The following is a 25,434-nucleotide window of genomic DNA, read 5'->3' as shown; positions in this document are numbered from 1 at the left end:
AAACCTTCAGTGTTTTACATGTTTACCTAAAATTGTGCTTGAAAGTGCTGAAGTGTTTCCATGGTGTTAAAATACATCCTTCAGGATTCTGTTTTGGCTGTGTTCTGCCTGGTAGAGATACATCTTTGATTAGAGCTGCTTGAATTAAGGAATATGTTGCTGAGTTGTCTCTGATATCGAACTCTCACAGCCTTTCCTGGCTCTATATCATAAGTCTTTCCACCAAGAAAGATTTCCACCCATTATCATATATTTCAGCAGCAGATCCTTTGGAAGTTGGATGTTTCAAGGCCCAGCACCTGTTCAGTGACATGTGTTGGTGCTCAGATTTAGGAAGGCAGTGGAGCTGCTCCACAAATATGTCCAATCCAGCAGCCCTCTGTGGATAATTTATTCTGTAAAAGCTTTTTCTGGCCTTAGAAATGAAAAAAAGGCAACTTGTGAGGCAGTTGTTGTGCTCAGAGGCGATGGCAGGCAGGAGCAGGGATGTGAAGTGCTCTTGGCCTCAAGGATTTGGGAGGAAAACCCTTCAAAACAGTGTTTGAAGCTGTATCTCGATTTTTGAAAGCAGCTGATGGTTCTTCAGGGTTTTACATTTTCCTGTCCAGATGGGAATTCTCTCCAACCTCCAGCACAGGCAGCCTTTGGATTTAGTTAAGCTTTTGAATCCAGTGAAGTTGCGAAACCCTTCTTTAGGTTGATTGGCTTTGTGGTTGGCTGAAGTGCTGACAGTGTCATTCAAGATTACTCAAAAAATGCATGAATTCAATTAACATCCCAAAAGCTGAGATATACAGGCATATTTTTTTTTTAATATCTGTCTGTTTTGGAGAAACAGAAGAAGGTCACTTTGTTGGCAAGTTAAATGAGCCAAACTGAGGAAATAGCAGGGACATGAAAACTACTCATTTGATTGGGGTGAGCGGTACAATCCCAGCATGTTATTGCTTCCTGTGTGCTGCCAAAAGTAAGCTCGTGTCCTTGATTTTTAAAAAAGCTGTGTAATTATTTCCTGTGGAATATTGCAGTTCATAGGCTCCAGCCTTGCTTTTAAATTAAAGCAGGATTGACTTGTCACTTCAGCTCATGTTGTAAGTATGTGTTGGTTTTGATCTTAAATATTCTCTGCATTGGAAGAACCCTTATTTCTTACATGGGAAAAATGACAGTTCTAAGGGCTTTTCTCTGCTAACAGGAATTTTTCATTATGTCCATGAAGCTTTAATTTCCAGAGTCCTCCTGTAATGGCAACAGCCAACCAGACTTCCTTGTTAACCAGTAAAACTGTTCTATTTAGTTACAAGTTTTTTCCTATATGTGTAGCTTCCTTTTCCAGCAGACACCATGGAAAAGCTGTTGTCTGCTCATCCACTTCTAGTTTTAAGAGATACCAGCAGAAAACTGGATGGTGGATTCTGTTGTGAGGCTGAACTGACTCTGAATGAGTCGAACATACCTTAAACTTGAGTTGTCTTCCTTTTTCTCCACACACACACACAAAAAAAAAAAAAAAAAAAAAAAGAAAAAGAGAAGATGATCAACTTGGCAAACTCTTAAGAGAGTTAAAGGTCAAAAAGTGGGAATGGAGGGAGCAGCAAGGGCTCGGTGACTTCCAGCCAGTGGTTCCTGGGTCATGTCCTGTGACAGACCCTGTTTCATCAGCTTCAGGCACAGGAGTGGGGGAGAACTGAGGCCCCTTTGTGTCCTCTGCTAAATTTCCCCTCCTTTGTTTCTCTAAATGAGAGCTGTGATGGGGATTAGTCCTGTCTCCTGTGTCTGTGACAGCCAGGCAGGATGAGTTCCTGCAGGACACTTGGCTTAAGGAGTTCAGTAATCAGAAAATGACTCTCCAGTGAACGTGTGGCTTCTTTGCAAGAGTGTTCCCAGGATTTTTGTCCTGCTGTGGTCATTGCTAAGTTTCATAAGTGTAGTAATCCTTTGATTTCCTGGATGGGTCAGGATTTGGGGAGTATTTGAAGATACCTGATGTGGGAAGAATAAGCAAAGATCTTACTGTGCTTTCATAGCAACCACCTTTCCCACCTTTGTTGGGAGGGGGAGGTAAATGCAGTATAACTTAAATATTTTTACATTTAAATATTTTTTTTTTTAATTTAAAGATTCAATTTAAGTATTTCTTAATGAGCAGTAGGTTTATATTTGCATAAAGGATTTGGGATCACTTAAATGTTCTAATTATGCCTGTTCACACAATGTTTTCTCAATCCATAACCACTGTACTATGTGAAAACAGGTTAATATCTTAATAAATTACCCTGCTGTGTCTGGACAGTTCTGAGATGTCACTTCTCCTCACTACTCATACAATAACTAAAGGTCATTCTTACATGACAACTCAATGCACTGAACTGCAGAGAGAATTGCTTCATCCTTTCCTATACTTTACCTTTTCTAGAAGTAGTAAAATAAGATGATTTTCAAAAAGAAACACTTATTTCTTTACCTGTTTTCTCTCACTTTTAAGGGAATATTCAAAGGTAGTTCTTGATGCTCTTGAGTGGGAGCATTTTCCCCTTTAGTATCTCTGTAGACAAGCTCACAGCTTGTAAATAAAGTTCAGTTTGCCTCTGATAACCTTTTAATTGATGCACTTAAATTTAAGAATGTATTTGGTGTTCTCTTCTCCCCCCCCAGCAGTTTCTGTACCTACAAACATCCCACACCAGAGCACCTCCTGTTTTCCACCATTTGGACTCTGGCCCATCGATATTTTGATGCAGATTAGATACCACTGAAAAGGGAGTCGTTTGTGCAGGAGTTAATGTGTCATGAAACAAGCCAAGGTGTGTTTTTGTTGGTTGTGGAATAGAGCAGAGTTCAAGTTGAATGGTTTCAGTGTCATCCTGTCGGAATTTGGTGATTCAGAACCTGCTGGGTCCGAGTTTGGAAGTTCGAAGGGAGGCTTTGGGACAGTCAGTGAAATCTTTCTCTGAAGTCATCTCAGGGACAGATCAACAGTGCCTTGGCTTTAATGACTAAACTGTTACAAAATACTGTCATTCTGTGGTTTGTTGAAAGGAGTTTTAGTAAATAAACGTGAGGCTGACTTGATTTGAGGTCCTGGGACATCATCCTTGGAGGTGTCCAAGGAACAACTGGACGTGGCACTCAGTGCTCTGGGCTGGGTGACAAGGTGGGGATCAGGCACAGTTAGACTCCATGATCTTGGAGGTCTTTTCCAACCTCAGTGATCCTGTGACAGCACTAACACCAAGCTCCTGGCCCCCTGAAAGATGCTGCTCAATGCCTGAGTAAATTTAGATCTCAGTTCTCACTAATCTGCTTATCTTACAGACTGAAAACCTAATATTTGATTCAAGTTTTCTTCAAGCCTTCAGTATTCCAGTTAAATTTCAGTTTTGAAAAGTAGGAGACAGGGAAATGAAATTTAGTTGATGAGAAAACTTAGTCCTTATGTGTTTGTGCAGAAGAGGCTCAATATGTGTGCCAGGAAGAAGAGGCTATCTGTTTTTTTTTCATTCCCCATCATAGCCTGGATAAAAAGCTTTAGAAAGATTAGAAAAGTGAAAGCAGGAAGTTTTCTGCAAAACAGCCAAAAACCCCTCTTAAGCTGATGCTTATAAGCAGTTAAAAAAACCAACCAACCAAAAAAACCACAAAACCTCTTTAATTTCTTGTGTTTTGTTGCCATGAATATGTTTTGCATGTAGCAAATGAACTGGTTTTTGTTTTCCTTCCCTTCTGCCTGTATGTATGGGACTATAAATACTGGGGGGTTCACTGAGAGACTTTGAGGGTTTTTGTTCTCAATTTTTGGCATCACCTTTGCTGTCCAATGGACAACAGTAATTGGGTAATGCTCCTTTTGAAGCATTTCTTTAGCAAAGCAAGAGGAGATGGCATTGAAAGTGTTGGTGCTGCATTTCTTACCACTTCTGTGTAAACAAGGATGTGGAAAGGATTTTATTAGTTCCCTTTTGTTTGACCTTTTCAGCAAAAACTCAGTTACTGTAGCTGTGTTTGGTGCCTGCTTGCATGAGGGCACAACTTCAGGAATGAAAATTAATAAATTAAAGCATCATTTATGATTATGGCTTCCTATAGAACACAAAGTAAAAGATTTTATTTATGTTTTTTTCCAGATTAAAAATAAATTGCTGCATTTCTGCTGGTTTTGGTCAAGTATTGTGAACCAAGATGTTCAACCCAGTCTCAGGACACTCAGATTTTACCACTTGAATGCTGGAGATTGGTATTTCCATGTTCCATCCCACACAAACTAAACCTGCATCCAGGGATCTAATTAAGGAGAACAACTAGCTGGGTATAGAGTGGTGTTTGTGCTGAAATATTGGATATTAGGGAAGAGGGCTGGGCTACAACCAACACTCCTGATTATCTTGCATTATTTTACTTTTTTCAGGAGGAACACAAAATTCTCAGTGTGGATTGAGAGACTGATTCTATCTAATCCTTTCATTAGGATTGACCCAGAAGTTGTAAAAAGGGGGGGTATAAAAAACACAGCATCCAATGGGGTATTAAGGAGGCTTCCAAAAATGTCTCTTCTGCTCTTGCCCACATCCAGTGCATGTTCTACCTGATTGGCCAGGAGTACCAAACCCTAAGGGTTTGAATCAGTCTTTTGCTTTATGTAGCTGCTGACTCCTTTTGGGAAGAGGAATAGATCCAAGGCACTGCTTTTTTGGAGGGAGAGGCAAGAAATCCAGAGGGTCAGGAGCAGATGGAAGGAGTTGTGTGTCCTTTCACAGAAGCACTCAAGTGATCAGATGACAAATGCACTAATATCAGCCAAATGGGTGAAAATCCCAGGCTAGAATAGGAAAACAGACCCGAATCAAATGTCTTCAGACTCACTGGATCTGTTTTCCCTGCATGCTTTGGAAGGGGGGGGTGGAGGCACTATTTGAAAAGGAGACAGGGTGACGTAGCTGCTCATGGCTGTGATTGCTGGCTGTGCCTCGGGCTGGAGTATTCCACATACAGGCTTCCATGCTTGATACTGGACTATGTACAGTTTAAAACTGCATCAAAAATCCTTCTCTGGTGTTTAAAAGAAAGCAGCAAATAATAATAACAACAACAATCTTAAGGGATGATGTAAGACACTTGGAGCACGGGGTGTCACAGCCTCACTGGAGCGTCTCCTACAGCACTGAGCTTCTAGAACCCCCTTTGTATCCATCTCTCCCTTTCCTAGGTGATCTCATCCAGCTGTTTCACTTACCTGCTGGAATTTCCCAGATATTTGTGGAAAATCTCCATGTCTGCCCCTTTGACAGTACAGTTCAGGAAGCCCAGCAGTGAGGGAGTCACACACAGACAGCCGAGCACTGCTCCTGGATTGCTTTCCAAGGAAGTTCTGGGAGAGAGGAGCAGACAAAAAGGGTCTCAGGCTCAGAGATCTTGTGTCATGTCCAATACCCTGTCAGGCTGCTGGGATTGGATCCTGCTCCATGCACAACAACCCCTCACATGGAGAGCCTGGCTGTGAGTTCCCATTGATTACTTCCAGACCTAAAGTTCAGATTTAAAGTAGCACAAATATATTGTTCTGGGAATCTCCTGAATTAGAAACATTAACTTTTTTTTTGATCCCCTGGGTTGGGAAGTTTGAGTTTTGCTGAATTCAGCATCCTGAAAAGACATCAGTATCAGGTGTCCTTAATTCTGTACAAAGGTTTTCTGCTCGTGGACTCATTTATTGGGATACTGGGCAGATACTTTGAGCAGTTTTCCATGCTTTTGAGAGTAAAAACAGTATATAAAAATTCTTTTTTATTTTCTTTATAATATTTTATACAGCAGGTTTAATATCCACTCAGTTGTGCTTGGTGGATGGCACCTTCTTCTTCCAGAGTTTTGAGGATAGATTGCTCTGAATAACGTTAAGCTTCATGATGAGGTTTATTATTCTAACAAAATGAACCAGAAGTTAAATAACACAAAGATTATGTGAGAGACCACATAACAAAAACATACAACTTGCAAAATTAAACAAGAACTGTAGATTTGGTTAAGCAGATGGTATTTTTCACAGTATTAGCCATCTGGGAGAAAATTCCTGGAGCACTTTGTATAATATTAGGAATTATCCAGTGCATTGTCCCTAAAGCTGTCACTGTTTCTGCAGCACAGTGAACTCTGTTTCATGCTCTCGAACAGACCTAATCTTACAAGATTCAGAATTATCCACCTAAAGATTCACTTTGCTAATTACCATGATTTTTCATGGATAAATCCACTGCAGGGGATTTTATTAACTGGGCAAGTTCAGGCCAGAAGTTGAGCATGAAAAGGTCGCGTAACTGTAACACCACAAAATCCATGAGGTGATTTAAGGTTTGTTATTAACCCGCAGAGTAAAACAGGAATAGCTTTATTTTATGTCCGTGGCTAATCCAGTTTTGCTCAAATTACTGGAGAGGAAAAAATGAATGACTGGAAGAGATGGGATTTGAATCCTGTAGAAATGCCAAATGATAAGAACAGTTGCAGAGAAGTGGTGCTGGATTTGTTATAAACAACAAATGTTGTGTAACACTTGCTGTGTTTTTCAAAACCAGATGTTGCATCAGTTGACACTGGGCTTTCTGCAAGTTATTTGCTCATCCTTCAGCTGTTTCACCAACATTCCCTCTCTCAATACCCACTTTGCACGTTCTTTCTCATTATAATTCTGTATTACTTATAATTCCGAGCAGTATTCAATATATTTTAGCTGTGATCACATTAGAGGGGGTTGTGAATTCTCTTAAATAAGAACACTGAGGTAGGTTTTTCTTTAAATGAGCCTTATGGATGTTAAAATCTTCGTGTTAAAGTCTTCATGGCACATTGTGTAGATGGCTCAGCAGTATGTGGTGTGCAGATTTACTCCTGTGGTGCTCAGCATGTGGTGTAAAATCATTTCAGAAGCATGAGAGGAACCCACTGAAATGTTTGAGAGGAACAAGTCTCTACAAAAAGCAGAATATGCAGGAGAAAGTAGTAAGTAATGAATTGCCATTATTCATAAGCTCAGGGATTTCTGTAATTGTAATTGGGAATTACATGGAGGAGGAATGTTTGAGGTGATCAGAAGAGGGAAGTTAATTCTGGAAATGTAAAGACAGGCACGAACATCTAGAGATTTGTTTAGAATTTGGAGGTTCTAAGAATTTTGTCTGTGAATAAATAGACTCAAAGAGATTTTTAAGCAGCCAAGACCCAGGCAGTAACATTTTTAAATGAATAGGACCTGCTTCGCTTAGGTGAGACCTCACCTGCAGTGCCGCCTCCACCTCTGGGAATTCCCAGCATAAAAAGGACATGATGCTGCTGGAACGAGTCCAGAGGAAGCCATGGATATGATCCAAGAGCTGGAGCCCCTCTACTCTGGAGCCAGACTGGGAGAGCTGGAGGTGTCCAGCCTGAAGAAGAGAAGGATCCAGGGAGTCGTTAGAGCCCCTTTCAGTGCCTAAGGGGGCTCCAGGAGAGCTGGAGAGAGACTTTGGACAAGGGCCTGGAGGGACAGGACAAGGGGGAATGACTTCCCACTGCCAGAGGGCAGGGTTAGATAGGATATTGGGAAGAAGTTCTTCCCTGTGAAGGTGGGGAGGCCCTGGCACAGGTTGCCCAGAGAAGCTGTGGCTGCCCCATCCCTGGAAGTGTCCAAGACCGGGTTGGACGGGACTTGGAGCAACCTGGGATAGTGGAAGGTGTCCCTGCCTATGGAGCTGGATGAGCTTTGAGGTCCCTCCCTATCCAAACTACTCTGAGGACACAATAAAACATTTAAAAGGCCACAATAAAAACTTCAGACCAGGATTGTGTGGAAGCAGAGGGAAAACAAGCCCCACATGGGCAAGAGGGTGGCTCTGGGTGGAGCCTCACTGGGGAACAGGAGATGGGAGGTGGACCAAGCAGTTCCCTGTTGCAGTGTTGTCACTGTGACTTTTGCACTGCGGGGTTTTGTCCTGTAACTACAAGGAAGTTCCATGGGATAAACATCAGTTTGAGTCTTACAGGTAACAGCGAGTATAAATAGTCTTGAAAACAGGTAAACAGCTTGTAAACAGTGACTCCCAGAAACAAAATGACAAAGTTCTGGGCTTGGCTTGTTAGAACTGCTCAGTGAAAGCACAGTTTACCCAGCATATGTCTCTTCAGGCACTGGTTGCTCACAGGTAAAGTTCTGGTGACTTTGTTTTGGTATAATTTTGCTTTTGAATATTTTAAGCCCATTCCAATTGGCTTTGTATTAGAAAAATTCTGTGTATCTATCCCCAAGCATGCAGTAAAAAGGCAGGAGAAATTTATAAGGGAAATAGAAAGTCAGTGAAATAATCTTCATAATGTTTTTCATGGTGGAATTCCTGATCTGAGCGTCTTGAGAAGTGAGAGTCTCCAAGAATCCCGTTTATCAGAGATCCGACGGATAAGATTGTCTTTAAAGGCTGTGTGTCACATGACCTGTCCGTCCTTTCCACAGTCAGATCCCATTTTTACTTACAACTTGCTCCAGTCATGGTAATTGAGGCAGAAATTTTCCATGGAGCTGCAGGCAGGGAGGAGTCGGGATGTCAACACAGCAGTGAAACCACACTGAACTTGCAAAATCCGGCCCTGGAGACATGGAGGCTTTTCCTTCATTTCCCTCGGAGGGATGTTGTTTGCTCCGGGATGTTCCTGAGATAATTCCATGTGTGTGTGCAGTCTGTTATTACAGCAGTGGGTGTTGTGATAATGCCACGAGGACATAAAGAACTTTGCATTGACTGTATTATTTGGGTTGTAACTGGTGGAAATGAAGCTTTGCCAAGGCTGGACGTGGAAGCAGCATGGAATGGTGGGACCAACCTCCCTGTCCAAGGGAGGAGGCCGGAGCTGGGCGCCCAGAGCACCATCATAGGTCATCAGATGCTCTCAAAGCAAGGCCTGGCACTGCCCAAGAGCCATCACTCCTGCCTGCATTTGGGAATATCCTCCTCATTCTTCTTCTCTCTTTGTTTTTTCATAGTGAGTGTTGAAAAAGTGGAATTAAAGGGACTGGCACACAAGAAGAATGAGAGAAATGTTGAGTATTCCTTTGAGGTGAGTTTGGGTTTCTTTGCTATGAAAGAAGGGACGATAATATTTAAGGAGGAGTTAAGGAAATTCTCAGATTTTATTGTTAGATCCCAGAAATTGCTCCTTTGGGAGTTTTTAATCCATTAGTTGAAAGTTATAAATGGCTGTTTATGAGCATTATGGATGATGCCAAGATTGGTAGGTGGGGACTGGTAAAAAAATATTCACTCTCTTGCAGCAGGTTGTGGCAAAGTGTATATTTAGAGAGAAATATCACACAGAATGGTTATCCATATCCATTCTTCTGCTGGAATGCAGAAGTTAGAGAGAATTTAGGTCTTAATCTGGACAAAGGAGAACGTAGGCTCTTAGGGCACAGTTGCACACATGGAAAGTGGCAGGATGGGAGCCTTTGGCACATGGTTTGGGCCTTAGAGGTTCCAAAAGAGGTGCTGGAGAGTACAGAAAGGCTTTGGAAATTCTTCAGGGCTTAAGGAAAATGTTGTGTAGCAGGAGAGATAAAGAACTTGACTGGAAGGTGACTTTCAGTATCGCATAAAAGCCTTTTCAAAGGGAATAAAAATACTTTGCAGCAAAGGGGACGTTAATGCAGCACAAAAGGCAAGACAGGAACTGTTGTCTGAAAACTGAAGCCAGACTAATTCCGAGTGGAAGTGAGAGCAGTGCCTGTGGAATGAGTGTGGTTCACCACACGCCGCGAGCAGAAGTGGCTTCCCCCCGGTTTGACGCAGCTTTTGGAGGGTCTGTCACTGCTCCCAGTTCCGGTGCAGGGATGACTTCACCCCATGGAACCTTGTGGAAAGGGCAGGGATGGTGTCTGGGTGCTGTTTTCCCCATCCACTTGGAATTACATATTCCAAAATTCAGAATGCACAGCCCAGAAAACATCTTTGCTTTGTTTGATGAGGCACCGGAGCCAAACGGTGGGTGAGAAAAGGAGAACCCGAAAGGAACCAAGCAGGAGAACCTCAGTTATCCCCAACTTTCACCAAAAAGAACAAGTTATTCACTCCCAGCCAAGACAGAACATCAGCTCAGCATCTGTTGGGATGTTGACAGCATTAACCTCTGCAGGACTTGATTCATGGAGAATGTCTTGGATTTCCTGAATCCCACAATTGTTCCAAATGTCATCGATATTAGAAAGGATTTTTCCAAGGGGTTTTCAAAATCTCTATGAAGTCTGCAGTTGTCTCCACTCCAGTTAGGATCTTGTGAAAGTTCTTTTCCTATTACAAATTTTTCTAAAAATACCAGAACTTACTGTAACCAGTGTTTCACTCCACAGCTGGTCACTGAAAGAACAGCACAGGGTTCAGCTGAGCTAATAAATTACAGTTTGCTGGGTTAAAAACCCAACTATTAAATGTTTTGTTCTTGGGAATATGAGGTCAATGGATAGAGCAGTGCAGTGTTTGCACTGCTATTGTTCCCTGCATTTACAGTTCACATTATTGTTTTATAAATATTGAAAACTCAAGTTAGCAATACATAAGTCATAAGAAATGTTGAGTTATTACAAAACCTGCAAAAGAAAGAGAAATTTCTCCATATTTCTGAAATGTCTCAGGGATTTGAAAAAATATTAATTTATCACAAGCTTTAAGAAAACAAACAGCCCACAAACTCTGTAAAATCAGACAGTGCTCAAGTTTTCTTTCTTTTCTTTTTTTCCTCCTTTTTTTTTGGTGTAACAGCTCTGCCGAGAGGAAATTCCTCCCTTATGTAATATATTTTGAAATCCTCTCCTCTCACCAGTCGTTTTGGCAGCTTTTCTGATGGCTGGAAAAACTTTGTGTATGTTTTCAGTTGTCATTGAAACTAATGTCATGTGAGAGGATGGTCTGTGATCCTGAAACACTTACACCCAGCTCCATCCCCTATGGAACTGCTGAGGATCCAGATGCCTCCAATGGATATTTTGAGTCTGAAGGGACTTATCACTGGCCTGTCTCACATTGATATTTTTCATGCCAAGAAATCCTGAGTTTTAGCTCAGCTAGACTCCATCTCCCAAGAAATAAATGCCTCTTTATCCAAGGATATCATGAGTTGTACGTATGGGAAGAGATACTGAATATTCCCTTTCTCTAGGGCATGGACAAGATGGAGTATGGAGCAGGAGCTCCAGGTTTCATTTCTAAGGTTTTGCCTTTTTTGCAGGGATATGCTGCCATTTCCAGCTTCCCATGGCATATGGAGTTGATTAATTAGGAATAGGCAGCGTTGTGCTGTAGGGAGTCGTTCCTGTTGCACAGCAGATTCTAAAAACCAGCTGTTTTCTTTAACAATAATGAGGAAAAAAAATTCCATTACTTAGTGGTCTGTTGCTTAATGCTGCATGTCTGCAGTGTGTAAGGGCTGAGTAAACTATGAGGTGCTTTTCCAAGCATTCACAGTAGTTGTTAAGTGTAACAGCAGCAATAGGGAGGGCTGATAAAAGTTCCTTGTGCACAAAAAAAAGAGTTTCCTTATTGATGTCACACCTTAAAAACTTTCTTTCAGGCTCTGGGGGATGTTTTATACCAGTTATTGATGTTTTGGAACCAAACTTAAATCAATTACTAAACCAAGTCCTTCTTGCTCCCCAAGGTCCTGTGGTCTGATTCTTCGGTGACGTTGGTAACCAAATCTTCTGCTGAGGTGACTGAATTTATTTCAAAGGTAAAGATGAGATGGAAAGTACTTCAAAAATAGATGTTTTATCCCTGCATGGAATTTTGTTCAATGACATTTTTCAAAATTTACCGAGATAATACAGATTGAGTTTTATCAAATATTTACTGTACCTTGGATCTCACAGAAATAACAGGTCTTCTTTTCACTTATTATTTGTAATATCCTCTATCTTCAGCTGTCTCAGCTATATCCAGAAGAAAACTTGGAGAAATTTATTCCTTGCCTAGCTGGTCCAGATTCATTTTACCTGGAACGGAACCACATGGACCTGGAATCGGACCTGAGGTATGCTGGGATATTTATTGCTGAGGGTTTTTTATCTTGGTACTTGGCTTCTTTCACCAAAAAAACAGGAAATAGAAATATTATCTTCATATTTTAAATTACTCTCAAGAAATTAGAGCCTGATTCTAAGCCTTATTTCTTGCTGTTAATTCCAGCACACAGCAATTTTTCAGGAATTCTTTCTTCAGAAGTACAGATGGTAGTAATATTCTGTATTAAGTTTCCTGGAGAATTGATATTTCCTCGTTCCTTGTAAAAAACAAATAGAGGATCATTGGCTTTGCAAAAAGTTTGGTTTGGAACTCAAAAATAACCAGAATTGCTTAAAAAAACCCTCACAAAAATAAGGAAGAAATAGTAGCCTGAATATTCATCCATCTGTGTTGAGGGATTGATTGTGGGGATTTTCCCCCATTACCCTTTCACGGAGCTTTTTATTGTTTCAGTTGTTTTAGGTTGTCATGTTTATTTTACTTTAATTTAAAAAGGTGGATATATATTTATATATTATAGTTATCGAATTTTTGGAAGTCTTTCACAGTTTTTTTGAATCCTTGACTTGTACCTTCTCAAATTATCACAAACCACCTGGCCATTATCTAATGTAAAACAGTATTTTAAATATCATAATCTGTGACAGATCACATCAGTTCTCTTTCTAAATACTAACATGATTTTCCTGGGAAAATTGGAGGGACTTAAATTATTTTCAGCTACTACTGCATGTACCTACGCAAAATGAGATTATTGTAATATTAATATTATTATAGAAATAAGTGACATTTTAAAATATTAATTAACTTTATTAGAGCTTCTACTTAACACCTCTTTTCCCTAAGCCAAGGCAGACCGCTGGCAGTCTACAGTGGATATTGGTTTTCCATAGTCAGCAGCCAGCAGGTGCATGCCTGGATTATTTTTCATGGCAAATAGTGTTCCCATTTCCAGCAGTCCTTACTGTGCTCTGAGGATCAGAGCCTGCTGAGGGGAAATTTGGGAGAGGGAGAGGGAATGTGTGTGGCTGCTGTTTAGGCAGCAACAGTCTCTACAAATCTGGGTTAATGGAGCAGCATCCTGCATTCCTGCAGCACGGGCTGCAGCTTTGGAGCAGGGAAAGAAGCTGCCCTGAAGTGCTGAATTTTTGTAAAATTCAGGAATCGACTGTGGTTTTTCAAGCTGGAAAGCACCTGTGGGTGTGTAGTTGCAAAGATTTAGGGGATTGGCATTTTTTCATAGAATCATGGACTGGTTTGGGTTGGAAGGGACCTCAAAGCTCATTTAATTCCAACACCCCTGCCATGGGCAGGGACACCTTCCACTGTCCCAGGTTGCTCCAAGCCCCATCCAGCCTGGCCTTGGGCACTTCCAGGGATCCAGGGGCAGCCACAGCTTCTCTGGGCAACCTGTGCCAGGGCCTCCCCACCCTCACAGGGAAGGATTTCTTCCTACTATCCAATCTAAACATGCTGTCCTTCAGTGGGAAGCCATTCCCTCTTGTCCACAATCCCTCTCCAGCTCTCTTGGAGCCCCTTTAGGCACTGAAATGCTGCTATAAGGTCTCTTTTCCCTCAAAAGAGGCCCAGCAATCCCAGGGAAAACGTGACATAAGTTTTTCCCTACATTGCCAGACTCTGCATCTGCTGTTTATCTCCAAGAGGAGAAAATTCAATAACAGATCCATTTATATTTTATATTCTTCATGAATTTGAAAGGAAATTTTCAAGTTTATATATGAACATTTTCTGCCTTGAAAGTGTTCAGGGTTCCTAAATGAGGAAACACTAAACAGGGTGAAAGCAGCACGAGGATAACATGGTTGGTATTAAGGATAAGAGTATCCATAAGTTTCCAGTCTACTTTAACTCAGAAGTTCATGGGGTGTTTTAGCTTCTAAATTTCAAATCCAGTTTCAAAATGTCCTGTCCAGTGTGCAATCCTGATGGATTTGTGAGGCAGCTGCCAGTCAGATCTCACAGAACAGGGGGGTTTGTTTGCTTTTTTTGCCCACGCAGGTACTTGGCACCGTTCCCTTCCCATGTGGTGAAAAACGACCATGTCAGGAAGTTCTTCAGCACTTCATCTCCCTCCCAGCAACTCCAGAGCTCAAGTGAGTTTAAATAAAGTTTCAAAATGAGTTTTTTGTACTGCTGTGCCTTTCATGAACTGATGCCATTTGTAACTCTGGTCCTTGTTTCTAGATCCTGGCAACCCCTCCCTGTATAAAGTAGGAACTACGCTGGGAACATCTGGAAGGTGAAATAATTGTCTTGTTTACACACTCATTCTCTCAAGAGGCAATTTTCATTTTCTCCAACCAAGACACCCCAAAAACTTTAATCCAGCAGACTCCTATGAGGAACCAATATTGTGGCTTCTTTTGCCACTTCCACATGGAAAAACTAAAAATTTCCACAGGATTATATTTGGGCTCCTTTACTTCTTTTTAATAATGCAAAGCTGAACCACACCATTCTCTCTAAACATTTGTTAAATCACAGAGAGGTAAAAGAATATAAAATATCTGTGATTATTGAAGGAAAACTGCTGAAGCTGAAGATCAGCTTTGCTCTGCCAGAACTGCTCTGTTTTAGTGTGCCATGGAACAGGGTGGGTGCAAACCTTGGATCCAAAGGGGCAGTTTTTACCAGAATCCCGATTCCTGTGGCCACAGCAGCTGAACTCTGGGTGACACAGATTATCCAAAGTGCTAAATCCAGTCCTGTTCCCGTTTTTCAGACCTATCTGTGGAGTAGCTGGAATTCAGTCCTCGCAGAACCACGTCCAGCACTCGGCCGCTGCTCCTGTTGCTCTGCCCCACTGCTCCCACTCCGGAGGCGCCGGCTCCTCGCTGGCCTATCGCTCCCAGATGGACACCTCCTCCTCATCCATGCTGATGTCTTCCAGCCCACAGACCCCCCAGACACAGGAGCAAAACGGGATCCTAGACTGGCTCAGGAAACTGCGCTTGCACAAGTATTATCCTGTCTTCAAACAGCTCACCATGGAGAAGGTAGGGCAGGAAATCAGGGAAAGGCAGCCAGCTTTTAAATTATCCTGAGGTTCTCTAGGCTGGAAACATCTGCACTGAGAATCACTCAAGTTTTTGGCACGTGCTGGGAAGGTTTTCACTCCCTTAAAGCAATTGATGAAAACCTTCTTTCTGTTTTCACTGTGTTGTATCTGGGCTGGGGTTGTCCGACAGCTGCCGCCTGTTCCAGGATCCCACACTGAATGCTTGGAGATCCAGCTTGGATGCTTCCTTAGGAGTTCTGCTGGGGCTCCCTGGTCATCCCTTTGATGTGCAGGAGACAGCTAAATTTGTTGATTTTTTTTATTTCTGCTTCTTGATTGATTTTTCTCCCAAAATATTTGGTTATCCTTAATTCTAAAAAATAGATTCACACAGACTTGTGGCGTGAATGTGTGTGTGTGTGTGTGTGAGTGGGTTTTGTTTGCTGCAGAAATTCTCGTGGAAAAATCATCTCTTACGTATTTGCGTTGTAGGAGTCAAAAATAATACTTGTGTTTGCTGGGTTTCATCTAAACAGTATTTTACAGCATTTCGTCAGCTCCATCGGGGAAATTCCTTGTCCTCTGGGTTTTTTTGCCTCGAGCGCCCTCCAGTGGCTTGGCTTGAGCCAGGGAGGGCTTTGTGCTGGTTATAGGATATTTTATGCACTTCATTCTAATCTCTTCCCAGAGTCTTCTGATTTGATTTTCTTCATTATATGAAGGGGAATATATAGGGGTTTTTTCTTTAATAAAGTAGCAAAACTGCATATTCTAGTATGTTTTTAAAAAACAATTATTGTTATTATTATCCACACTTTCCTACCTTTTAGTTTTAATTACATTACAATACAAATGTCTATATTTTGTTTTCATATTCTATCTCTATATGTTATTATAAAATTTATTGGAGTATTATAAATTATAAATTATAAAATCTTTTGGAGTAAATTTTCCAGTTAGACTGATGAGACAACTGTACTTTATGGTAAGTGACACAACTAGGAAAACTGGAGTGATTTTCTAAGAGAAACAGATGCTTATATGCATAAATAGCACAAAGGTCTATTTTAATTTAATTCTCTTTTAATACATACACAAGTGTATGTATTGTGACTGGTTCATCTTTATTGTGACTGGTTCATAGAAGCACATACCTAATTACATTTAATCTACAGATGTTCTTTCTTTCATGCCAGTCCCCCACACTTTTATTTTACACAGATTCTATAATTGAAAACTGGAGTAGAGGGTTACTTTGAGTTAACTGTGTTTAAAAATGGCTTTAAAGTTGCCTTTTGGAATTACTCCTCATTGAAAATACGAATATTTCAGGCTGTAAAACTAAGCACATGTTTTTTCTTTCCAAGTTTCTGAGTCTTACTGAGGAAGATCTGAATAAGTTTGAGTCCCTCACCATGGGAGCAAAGAAGAAGCTCAAGACCCAGCTGGAGTTGGAGAAGTAAGTGAGGGCTGGGGGAACCCTCTTTTTAAGGACATAAAATATTGAATGCAAGTTTTACTGTTTTACAGACCACAAAACCACCAGGATCCCCACATGTTGATATGGATGCTTCTTATCTTCCTTCCTATGCAGTTACTTTGAAAAACTCTTGAAAAGGGAACTTACCAGATAATATTTAGTACTTCCTGTTTTACTGCTGCCTCTTCAGGGTTGTGATAAGGATAACCAGTTGTTTAAATAATCTACAAAAGATATATATTGTTGGTTAGGTTTTTTTAAACTTGTATCATAGATATTGTAAAGACCACGTAGATTTTGGGCTTCCCATCCACCTGAGGCTGATGGGAGCTGTAGGATTTGCAATCCCAGGGGATGCACAGTCAAAGTCAGGGTGCCCAGCAGGACTTTTTGCTCATAGGAACTGATGTGGATGGAGCACAGCTACTTTGGGAGCTGCCTCAGTGTCCCACAGTGACCTCAGGCAGCTGTCACAGCCCTTTGGGGAAACTGATACAACAACTTGTCCTGGCTTTTACAGCTCCACTTAGAGGGAAGTGTTTATTCTGAAGCTACCACAGTTTCTTAAAAAGCAATTACAAATCCAAATCCAGGCCTGTTTATCAAAGCTCTGTGACAGCATTTTTCAGCAGTCTTTAGTTTTTCCAGAGTATGTTTGGAAAATGAAAACTTGGGACTGTTTGGCTTCTCTTTGGGTTTGGTGTGCACGGCTGGGTTTGGGATGTGCTGATGTAACATGTGATGGAATTTTAGAATTTAGTCACCCTTTGGTGATGTTTTGCCCTGTACAAATAAGAGCATTATTGTTGTAATCAGATGGCAGATAGTCCAAACCACACTGCTGGCAGTTATGATGAGGATTGATGTGATTTCCAAATGTTTCCATTTGAAGTGAGCATAACATTCAGTGGATTGTTTAATGAGCTCTGTGTGCTTCATTTTCATTCAGAAATGGATTTATTTATTGTTGTACTTTAGCCAGTTTCTGTTTCTTCATACTTTTCTCCATCTCCCTGTAGAGAAAAATCTGAGAAACGGTGCCTAAACCCCTCAACACCTTCGTCAGTGACCAGCAGTGGGGTGGCAAGGGTTCCCCCCACCTCCCACGTGGGGCCTATCCAGAGTATCCGAGGCAACCATGCTGCAGGTAAGAGGAGTAGAGGACACTGCTGTGCTCTTGGGGCTCAGCTGTCCATGCACAAGATCAGGCTCCTTCTTGTGCTGCTTTTCCACCAAGCTGTACCTTCCAAAATGCCTTTATCTTAATAGGAAGCAAGCAAAAAGTCCAATTTCCGTGAATATGGAGGGCAATAAAAAGTAGTTCCCTCTTCATGGCTCCTGTGGGAATGGCCAATGCTCTGGTCAGACTGTTCTGCCTCCCTGTGTGTCCCTGTAAATCCTGAGCATCCCTATGTGTTGGTGTCCGGGGACAGCTGTCACGAGGTCCTCTCCGGTGGGTGTTACCCCTCGTGTTCCCACTCCCTTTCCCTGCAGAGCTGCGAGTGGATGTGGACCAACCAGCCCACCCCCTGCCCCGGGAGGGCAGCTCCTCCGAGTACTCCAGCTCCTCCTCCAGCCCCATGGGGATCCAGACGCGGGAGGAGAGCTCGGACAGCGCCGAGGAGAACGAGAGACGTAAGCAGAGCCCCCCAGCGCGGTGCCCGTGCCCTGCCCAGGGCTGCTCTCACAGCTCTTGTGTCCCCAGGGCTGGAGATCCACCTGGACGGCTCTGAGAAGGAGAAGCCGGTGATGCTGCTGAACCATTTCCCCTCGAGCTCCGCCCGCCCCACAGCCCAGGTCCTGCCCGTGCAGAACGACGCCGGCTCCAGCCCGTCCAGCCACCACGCCCTGCCCATGCAGATGATGGCAGCGGCCCCCACACACATCCCGCCCATCCGAATGCTCAGCTCCGTGCACAAATCCGACCGCGGCAGCGCAGACATGAAGCTGCTCTCGTCGTCCGTGCACTCGCTTTTGTCTTTGGAAGAAAGGAATAAAGTTCCTTCTGGATCGAGGGGCAGCATAAAGATGGAAAAGAGCTTTGGGAATACAGTGGTCGATGTCATGTCTGCGTCTTCTCCCCACCAGCCCCTGCAGGTGCTGTCGGGGGCCACTGAGAGCAGCTCGCCCACCTCCACCATGAACTTTGGGCCTCGAACCAAAGTCGTCCATGCTTCCAGTCTGGACAGAGTGATCAAACCAGCTCAGCAGCCGGGACTCATAGTGGAAACGAGCACTGCTGCCACGGTAACATCCAGCACAGTCTTCCACGTGGCTCGTCCACCCATCAAACTCCTGGTGTCTTCGTCTCTTCCTACCGACTCTGCCATGGCTGGACAGACTTCCTGCTCCAGTAATATGCAAATCACGGTGTCCCCTGCAATAATCAACCCCCGGACTGCTCTGTACACAGCCAACACCAAAGTTGCCTTTTCTGCCATGAGCAGCGTGCCCGTGGCGCCCATGCAGGGCAGCTTCTGCGCCAACAGCAACGCGGCCTCCTCCAGCAGCCACCCGTCCCCGTCCTTCGCCACCATGGCCAACCTGCCCAGCTGCCCCGCGCCCAGCTCCAGCCCCACGCTCTCCTCCGTCGCCGACAACAACTTCTACAGCAGCAGCAGCAGCAGTAGCAGCAGCAGCAGCAGCAGCAGCGGATCCGCGGGAAGCATCCCGGTCCCCAACCAGAACCACCACCACCACCACCACCAGCAGCCGCCGCCGCAGCCGCCCGGGTGCATGGTGTGCAGCTCCTGCGGCTGCAGCGGCAACTGCGGCTCCAGCGGCATGACCGTCAGCTACGCCAACTACTTCCAGCACCCCTTTTCAGGACCTTCCATGTTTACTTTCCCCTTCCTGCCCTTCAACCCCCTGTGTAGCAACGGCTACATCAACACGCAGCAGTACAACAGCAGCACCACGTTCCCCGTGGTGCACACGGCCTACAACAGCGGCCTGGCCCCCGACTCCGTCATGGCCGGACAGTCCACCTTCGCCGTGCCCCCCATGCAGAACTTTATGGCGGGGACGGCCGGGGTGTACCAGGCACAGGGAATGATGGGCAACGGCAATGGTTCGAGCCACAAAAAAAACGGGAACCTCTCCTGTTACAACTGCGGGGCCAGTGGGCACAGAGCTCAGGACTGCAAACAGCCGCCCATGGATTTCAACAGACAAGGTGAAGGCAGGGTGTGGGTCACACAGAGAGGGGGATTTGGCCATAGGAGTGGGGCATGAGGGGTTCTGATGGCACCTTGAAATTTCCGACTTGAGTAAAAAAATCTTGTTATTGAAAGCTGATGATGATCTGAGCTGTACTTGCTAAAGGTGCGACTGAATTTTGGACAGACCTGTCAGGGCTTGTTACAACCCCGGGTACTGTTTCGGGGTTCCACTCAGTTTTGGGAAGGGGAGAAGCATCCAGGGAGGAGGAGGGAGGGAGCTGCTGTGGACAAGTTGCAGCAGAATTGTTGCTCCTGTCATCCCCAGGTCAGCTTTGGTTATAATTGCAAGTTCCCCTGGAATTTTACAAACTGAAACCTCTGTTCCTTTTCCCTTCTTCCCCAAAATAATAACTTATCTGAACAATTACTGTTCAAATACTCCTGAAGGTCCTGTTTGCTGCTATAATTATTTTATACTGCATGTTGGTTCCACAGTTACCACACAGGCTTCCCCAGGAGAGAGCTGAATCCTTAATTCCAGGTGGGAAACAACTGAAAAAGAAATGCTGCTTTGCCAAGAGCGCTTTTTAGTCCCGTTTTTCTTCTTGATTTTAATTGTCATACCATGTTGAGATAATTTGCAAGTGGTATGGCCTTAAAAAATGAAATAGGAACTTTGAGGGGAGTGAACAGCACTGAGATTCCATGTGACATCATGTCTTGTCTGTAGCCTTTGCCTGGATTAACTTTTAGATGGTCTCAAGCATTTGAACGCTATAAATTAACTGAAGTGTCAGGTGTTGGGGCAGCAATTTACAGCAGCACTAAAAGGTAAATAATGAATGGAATTCCTGTGGTAAATATTTTGATAGTGGCCAGGGGGAAGCAGAGCTGCTGCCTTGTCAGTCCTGACTGGGACAACTCCAGAAATGCAGCAGACTCTGATGTCTTTTTTAAGTTGGATTTAATTTCATTAATTAAATTTCCATTTAACTTTCCCAAACTTCTCACAAAGGCCTGGAGGGACAGGACAAAGGGGAATGGCTTCCCACTGCCAGAAGGCAGGGTTATATGGGATATTGGGAGGAAATCCTTCCCTGTGAGGGTGGTAAGGCCCTGGCACAGGTTGCCCAGAGAAGCTGTGGCTGCCCCTGGATCCCTGGAAGTGTCCAAGGTCAGGTTGGACGGGACTTGGAGCAACTTGGGATAGTGGAAGGTGTCCCTGCCCATGGCAGGGGGTGGAACTGGGTAATCTTTAAGGTCCCTTCATCCCAAATCATCCTGTGATTCTGTGTTTCCATGAAACAAATTTTTGCCAGCCCTAGAACTCCATCCAAGCCGTGTTCTGCTCCAGTACCACATTCCATGGCTAATAAGCAGCAGGTTGGTTTGGGAAGTTCTGAGAGGTAACAGATGTGGAAGGTTGATGTTTAATTCCTCTGTTCCTCTCCCCAGGTACGTTCAGGCTGAAATATGCTCCTCCCTCTGAAAGTCTGGACTCCACAGACTGATGTTTTCCCACCTGGCACAAAGATGCCAAAAGCCATGGAGAACGACGGAGATTGAACTGCAAAACTGAGACGTCCAGTTGCTGTTAAGCTTAATGTATTTTTTAATCCAAAGGTGCTTTACTTTATTAGACTAGGTAGAAAATCTAGCTTAGGGGTGCATCCAACCCAGTTTTTATTGCCAAATTCGAGCTTGGATCTCGTTGGAACTCCTGACTGACTACGTGTCCTCGAACCGATGCGTTCCGGACGGAGGGACAGATGGACGGGTGGATGGATGGTGGAGCTGTCCAGCTGCATTTCTGTTGCAAGTACAACATCCAATGTACATTTTTTAGCTGGAGAATGTTGCCATATGTGGACTTTCTGAGGTGAAACTTTTCCAGGGCAGCTCCGTTTGGAGGTGGAAGCTGGAGGCGGAAGGTAGGAGTGGCCAGAAGGACTTTGGCACCCCTGGGCTAGGTAAAATGTCTACTTTTTTTCAAAAGTGATCAGGCACTAATCTCTGGGATTTTTAAGGATTGCACTACAGAAGAATGTAAAACTCTTCAAGCTTTCTGCACTTTTAGCAGACAGTGTCACTCTGAGACCAGTGCAAGAGGCAAAGAAGTTCCAACCTTTACAAATTGGCACCAGCAGGCTTATGGGACTTAATTCCACAATAAAAATCCTAAAAAATATCTCCTTTCCCTTCCAAAAGAACACACACGACAGTTTCGGTTCCTTCTGGAAACAAACTTGTGCTTCATTGTCTCACCTATTACCATCTAGTGCTGGGTTCCCAGCACTGGAATAAACTTAGTTTCCAAGGGTCCAAGTCCCAGAGACTCCAGAGTCATAAAGGCTTCAAGGATATTTTCCTGTAATACACAAAACCTTTACGTCCTGTTACTGTATATAGGTCTCTTTCACAGAAACCTTATTATTCTGCTTTTGTAAATGAATTTTAAACCATCCTAAAAAAAAACAAACCAAGAACTCTGGCAGCAGAGTTTATAAGCTTTTGCTTTACTTTATATTATAATACCCTTTGACTCCTACCCCAGGATTCAGGAGAGGTGGGAGTCAAACATGTAAAAGGTAGTAAAACTTCATTACTGTCAAGACTTGGAAGGATTTCTTGTCGGCCTCCTTCGTTGCAGTAGGTTGTAGATGAGTAGCTTTGGTGTTAAACTACTTAGTCCATCATTTGTGGGTGACAAATCTAAATTGGGACTCGAGAGGAAGCCAAACCCATCTCGAACTGCTAATTTGAAACACTTTGGTCCTGTCTGGTTGAAAGAAGATCCTAATCCTCATGGCTCCCGCCGGGAATTTGATGGCATTAAATGGGTGAGGCCTTCTCTTTAAAAATGCCTGACAGAGATATTTGCATCCTGTAATTTGGGAGACACCTTTAAAGTCTGAAGCCTTGTTTACACTTGGAGGTATTCCTTACACTCTTCTAAACCACAGCAGGATGAATCCATAGGATTTGTAGTGGCGCAGTGACTCTCACTCGGGAAGTCCTCTCGGAGCAGGAGGGTTTGGAGCGGTGCAGAGATGGGGCTGTGTGAGGGGGGTGAGAGTTCAGACCTCCCTGGGCCATTGTCATAGGAAAGGAATGTTCTGGGCCATCCTTGTGTCCCACTCTCTCCGAGGGTGGTCTCAGCCTCGCCGGGAAGGCAGGTGGGATCATGAGCGTCAGGAGAGGCAAGGGAACGTGGGGTGGGCAGAACCCACACTTGGCCCAGAGAGGGACCTGCAGCTCACAGCTTGGGGGAACCCAAAACCCAAATTTGCAGAACAGTTGGTTTAAACAAAAAAAAAGTTAATTGTTATTGCTATGCAATGAGAACCCCCTGATTTATGTATTCCCAGCCCAGCTCATGCTCCCTGTTGGCTCTGCCTGCATTCGAGGACGTTCCCTGTGTTCCCCCGAACAACCTTCAGACCTACAACACTAAAGGGATGAAAACTGACAATGCAATTTACTTTGCCTTAATGAGCTCGAGACAATGGTAGGAACAGTCTGTCCCACTGCATCACGCCTGAGGAAATGTGCAGTTCCATGTTTACGATGTGCAGCTTTGAGGGTCTCTCCAGTGGCCTGGAACATGTGCTGAAAGCCAAACTTAACGTTGTTATTATTTTTTTTCACTTTTTTTAAACAGTATTTTAAAATTGTATTTAAAGAAACTGTATTTCAACACACATGTGAGTGTTAAAAACCCTCTTGAAACAGCAAAAAAACAACAGCAAAAAAAAAAAAAAGGTCATTTCTGTACTAGTTGTGTTTTGTTTTACTGCCCAAGGCCGGGCACAGTCGCGTCTGAGATTCATCACAGAGTTGAAATCATATCAAAAGGACTGTAGAACTGAACTTCTGTCCAGCAAACTGTTTCATTCCTTTCTCCAGAGCTTTTTTTAGGTTCATTTCCTTTGTGTAGAGTTAAGGCTGATGTTTCCAGCAAACTGTTTCATTCCTTCCTTTGGGATTGTTTCCTTTGTGTAAAGTTAAGGCTGATGTTTCTTCAAGTGGCTCGTGGGTGTGTTTGGGTTACGCTTTGGAACGGTTGGGTCTGGTTTTAGAGTAAATTCAAATCCAGAAGTACCTGGAGGCAACACGAGTGTCAGAGGGAGAAGTTCGGTGAGCCAGCAGCAACCTCAGAGCCTTCCCTAAATCCCAGCGAGTTGTGGCTTCAGACCTGCCAGTGAACACCCTTCACTTTGTACCCAGAACAACCAAAGTTGGTAAGTCTGAACAGAGCACCTTAGTTCCATAAAATAATCCTTAATCTGTTCTTAAAAGGCACAAATCCATCTTTTTTACCCTAAAAAGCAAGGCAGTTTGGTTTGGAATAGTAGTTCCAGCTGCCCTGCCTGAAGGAACCAGTTCTTAAACCCTATTTTTGTACATTGAAAGATGGTGATTTCAAAGAATGTTACTTAGTCCTATCTTTGTCCTACATATATAAAAAGAATTAGTTCTCCAAATGGATTTCACTGTGGAATAGGAATGATTTTTCAGTGTGAGAGGGAAAGGAATCCCCAGTCATCTCCCTGCAGGGAGGTGAGAAGTCAGCGAGGAGCCCTTCCCAGGGGAGAGAGCAGCGTGCAGGGCAGTTTCAGCTGCATTTTCCATTTGCTGATGGAAGGACTCGAAATAGGATGGAATTTTCAGCAAGCTCCTCCCCACCCTGCAAATGAAGCATTGATGAATATGCCAGGCTCTGCCCCAGCAGCGGGAGAGGAAGGAGGGAACTAAGGTATCGGTCAGAGGGTTCCACCCTTCTTTTATTTAAAATTACATTTAAACTGTTACTGAAATTTCTGTGTTTATCAGAACTGGTTTTATTCAAACCAGCTCTGTCACACTCAGCTTTTTGTGAAACCTTTTCATACCACGGTCATTAAATCTTGGCAAATGAAGCGCCAGACTTCTGAAAATATCAGTCCAGCACCAGACTTTGGCTATCCCCCCAAATTCCGATTCCTCGCTGGCCAGTTCCGTGTGGAGTTGCCCTGGGATGAACTGGGCTGTGGTACTGGCAGAGCAACGCTCCTCCCCAAAATCCAACTGCCCTCAGCTGTGTGTGTGCTGGAGGGCCCGGGGTAGTCTGAACACCTGTTAAATGGGAGGAATGTGGGCAAATCTGGACAAAAATCCACGTAATGGAGCTTTTGTGAGAGTAGAAATCACTTTGGCTGGTTGAGGCCCCGCAGCTCTTGTAATAAACTCTTGGAATTACCCGTTTGCTCCCTTAAATTTTCCTGTTGTACGCAAGAACCGTGTTGGTACTGAAGCAGAAAGCAAATCCCGTGTGTTTTCAAGTGCAGATTAACAGCTTCTCTTGGACATAACTTTCCATTAGGAATGAAGGAAATTCCTGCTCCATTTGAGCCATTTCTTTTACTTCGATCACTTCTAGTATTACAAAATTCTGCATGTAACTTTATAAATATTTTAAATAGTTTTGTAAATATTTAATATTCAGCTAATTTGATTTTGAATTGTAAATGTCCAGTATTCTGGTATTGGGATTTTTATGTTTTATTATACTTTGTTAAAAGTTAAATTGTACATTTTTAGAATGTTTTTATCTGAGTAAATTTAATGTATGGAAAATAAAGAGTTAAACAGAATCCCTTGGCATTGGTTTTCATTTAGAGGGGATTCAGCTGTGTGGGGGCTTCTCCAGCTTGGCGATCAGGGAATTATTTTTCATTCCTTTTATTATTTTGCTGTCCCTGC

At 43.4% G+C, this 25,434-nt stretch overlaps 1 protein-coding gene across 2 annotated transcripts in view; it reads left to right on the top strand.

Moving 5' to 3' along the window:
* The window catches only part of ZCCHC14 (zinc finger CCHC-type containing 14), a 53,160-nt gene extending 27,835 nt beyond the window's left edge, over window positions 1–25,325 (top strand). Inside the window, exons 1-12 of one of the 2 annotated variants that reach the window (XM_032700917.1) lie at window positions 6,548–6,993; window positions 9,005–9,078; window positions 11,668–11,739; window positions 11,930–12,039; window positions 14,052–14,146; window positions 14,238–14,292; window positions 14,776–15,049; window positions 16,419–16,510; window positions 17,551–17,678; window positions 18,026–18,166; window positions 18,237–19,706; window positions 21,148–25,325. In XM_032700917.1, the coding sequence (XP_032556808.1) occupies window positions 6,942–6,993; window positions 9,005–9,078; window positions 11,668–11,739; window positions 11,930–12,039; window positions 14,052–14,146; window positions 14,238–14,292; window positions 14,776–15,049; window positions 16,419–16,510; window positions 17,551–17,678; window positions 18,026–18,166; window positions 18,237–19,706; window positions 21,148–21,203 (2,619 nt within the window). In that variant the 5' untranslated portion in view covers window positions 6,548–6,941 and the 3' untranslated portion in view covers window positions 21,204–25,325. Of the gene's footprint in view, window positions 1–6,547; window positions 6,994–9,004; window positions 9,079–11,667; window positions 11,740–11,929; window positions 12,040–14,051; window positions 14,147–14,237; window positions 14,293–14,775; window positions 15,050–16,418; window positions 16,511–17,550; window positions 17,679–18,025; window positions 18,167–18,236; window positions 19,707–21,147 lie in introns of those variants that run through there. The other variant, XM_032700916.1, reaches the window with a different exon arrangement.
* Window positions 25,326–25,434: the final 109 nt, after the last annotated feature.

This window comes from Chiroxiphia lanceolata, chromosome 13 (assembly GCF_009829145.1).
Source record: "Chiroxiphia lanceolata isolate bChiLan1 chromosome 13, bChiLan1.pri, whole genome shotgun sequence".
NCBI classification, from domain to species: Eukaryota; Metazoa; Chordata; class Aves; order Passeriformes; family Pipridae; genus Chiroxiphia; species Chiroxiphia lanceolata.
This window is presented reverse-complemented; position numbering and strand designations above follow the sequence as displayed.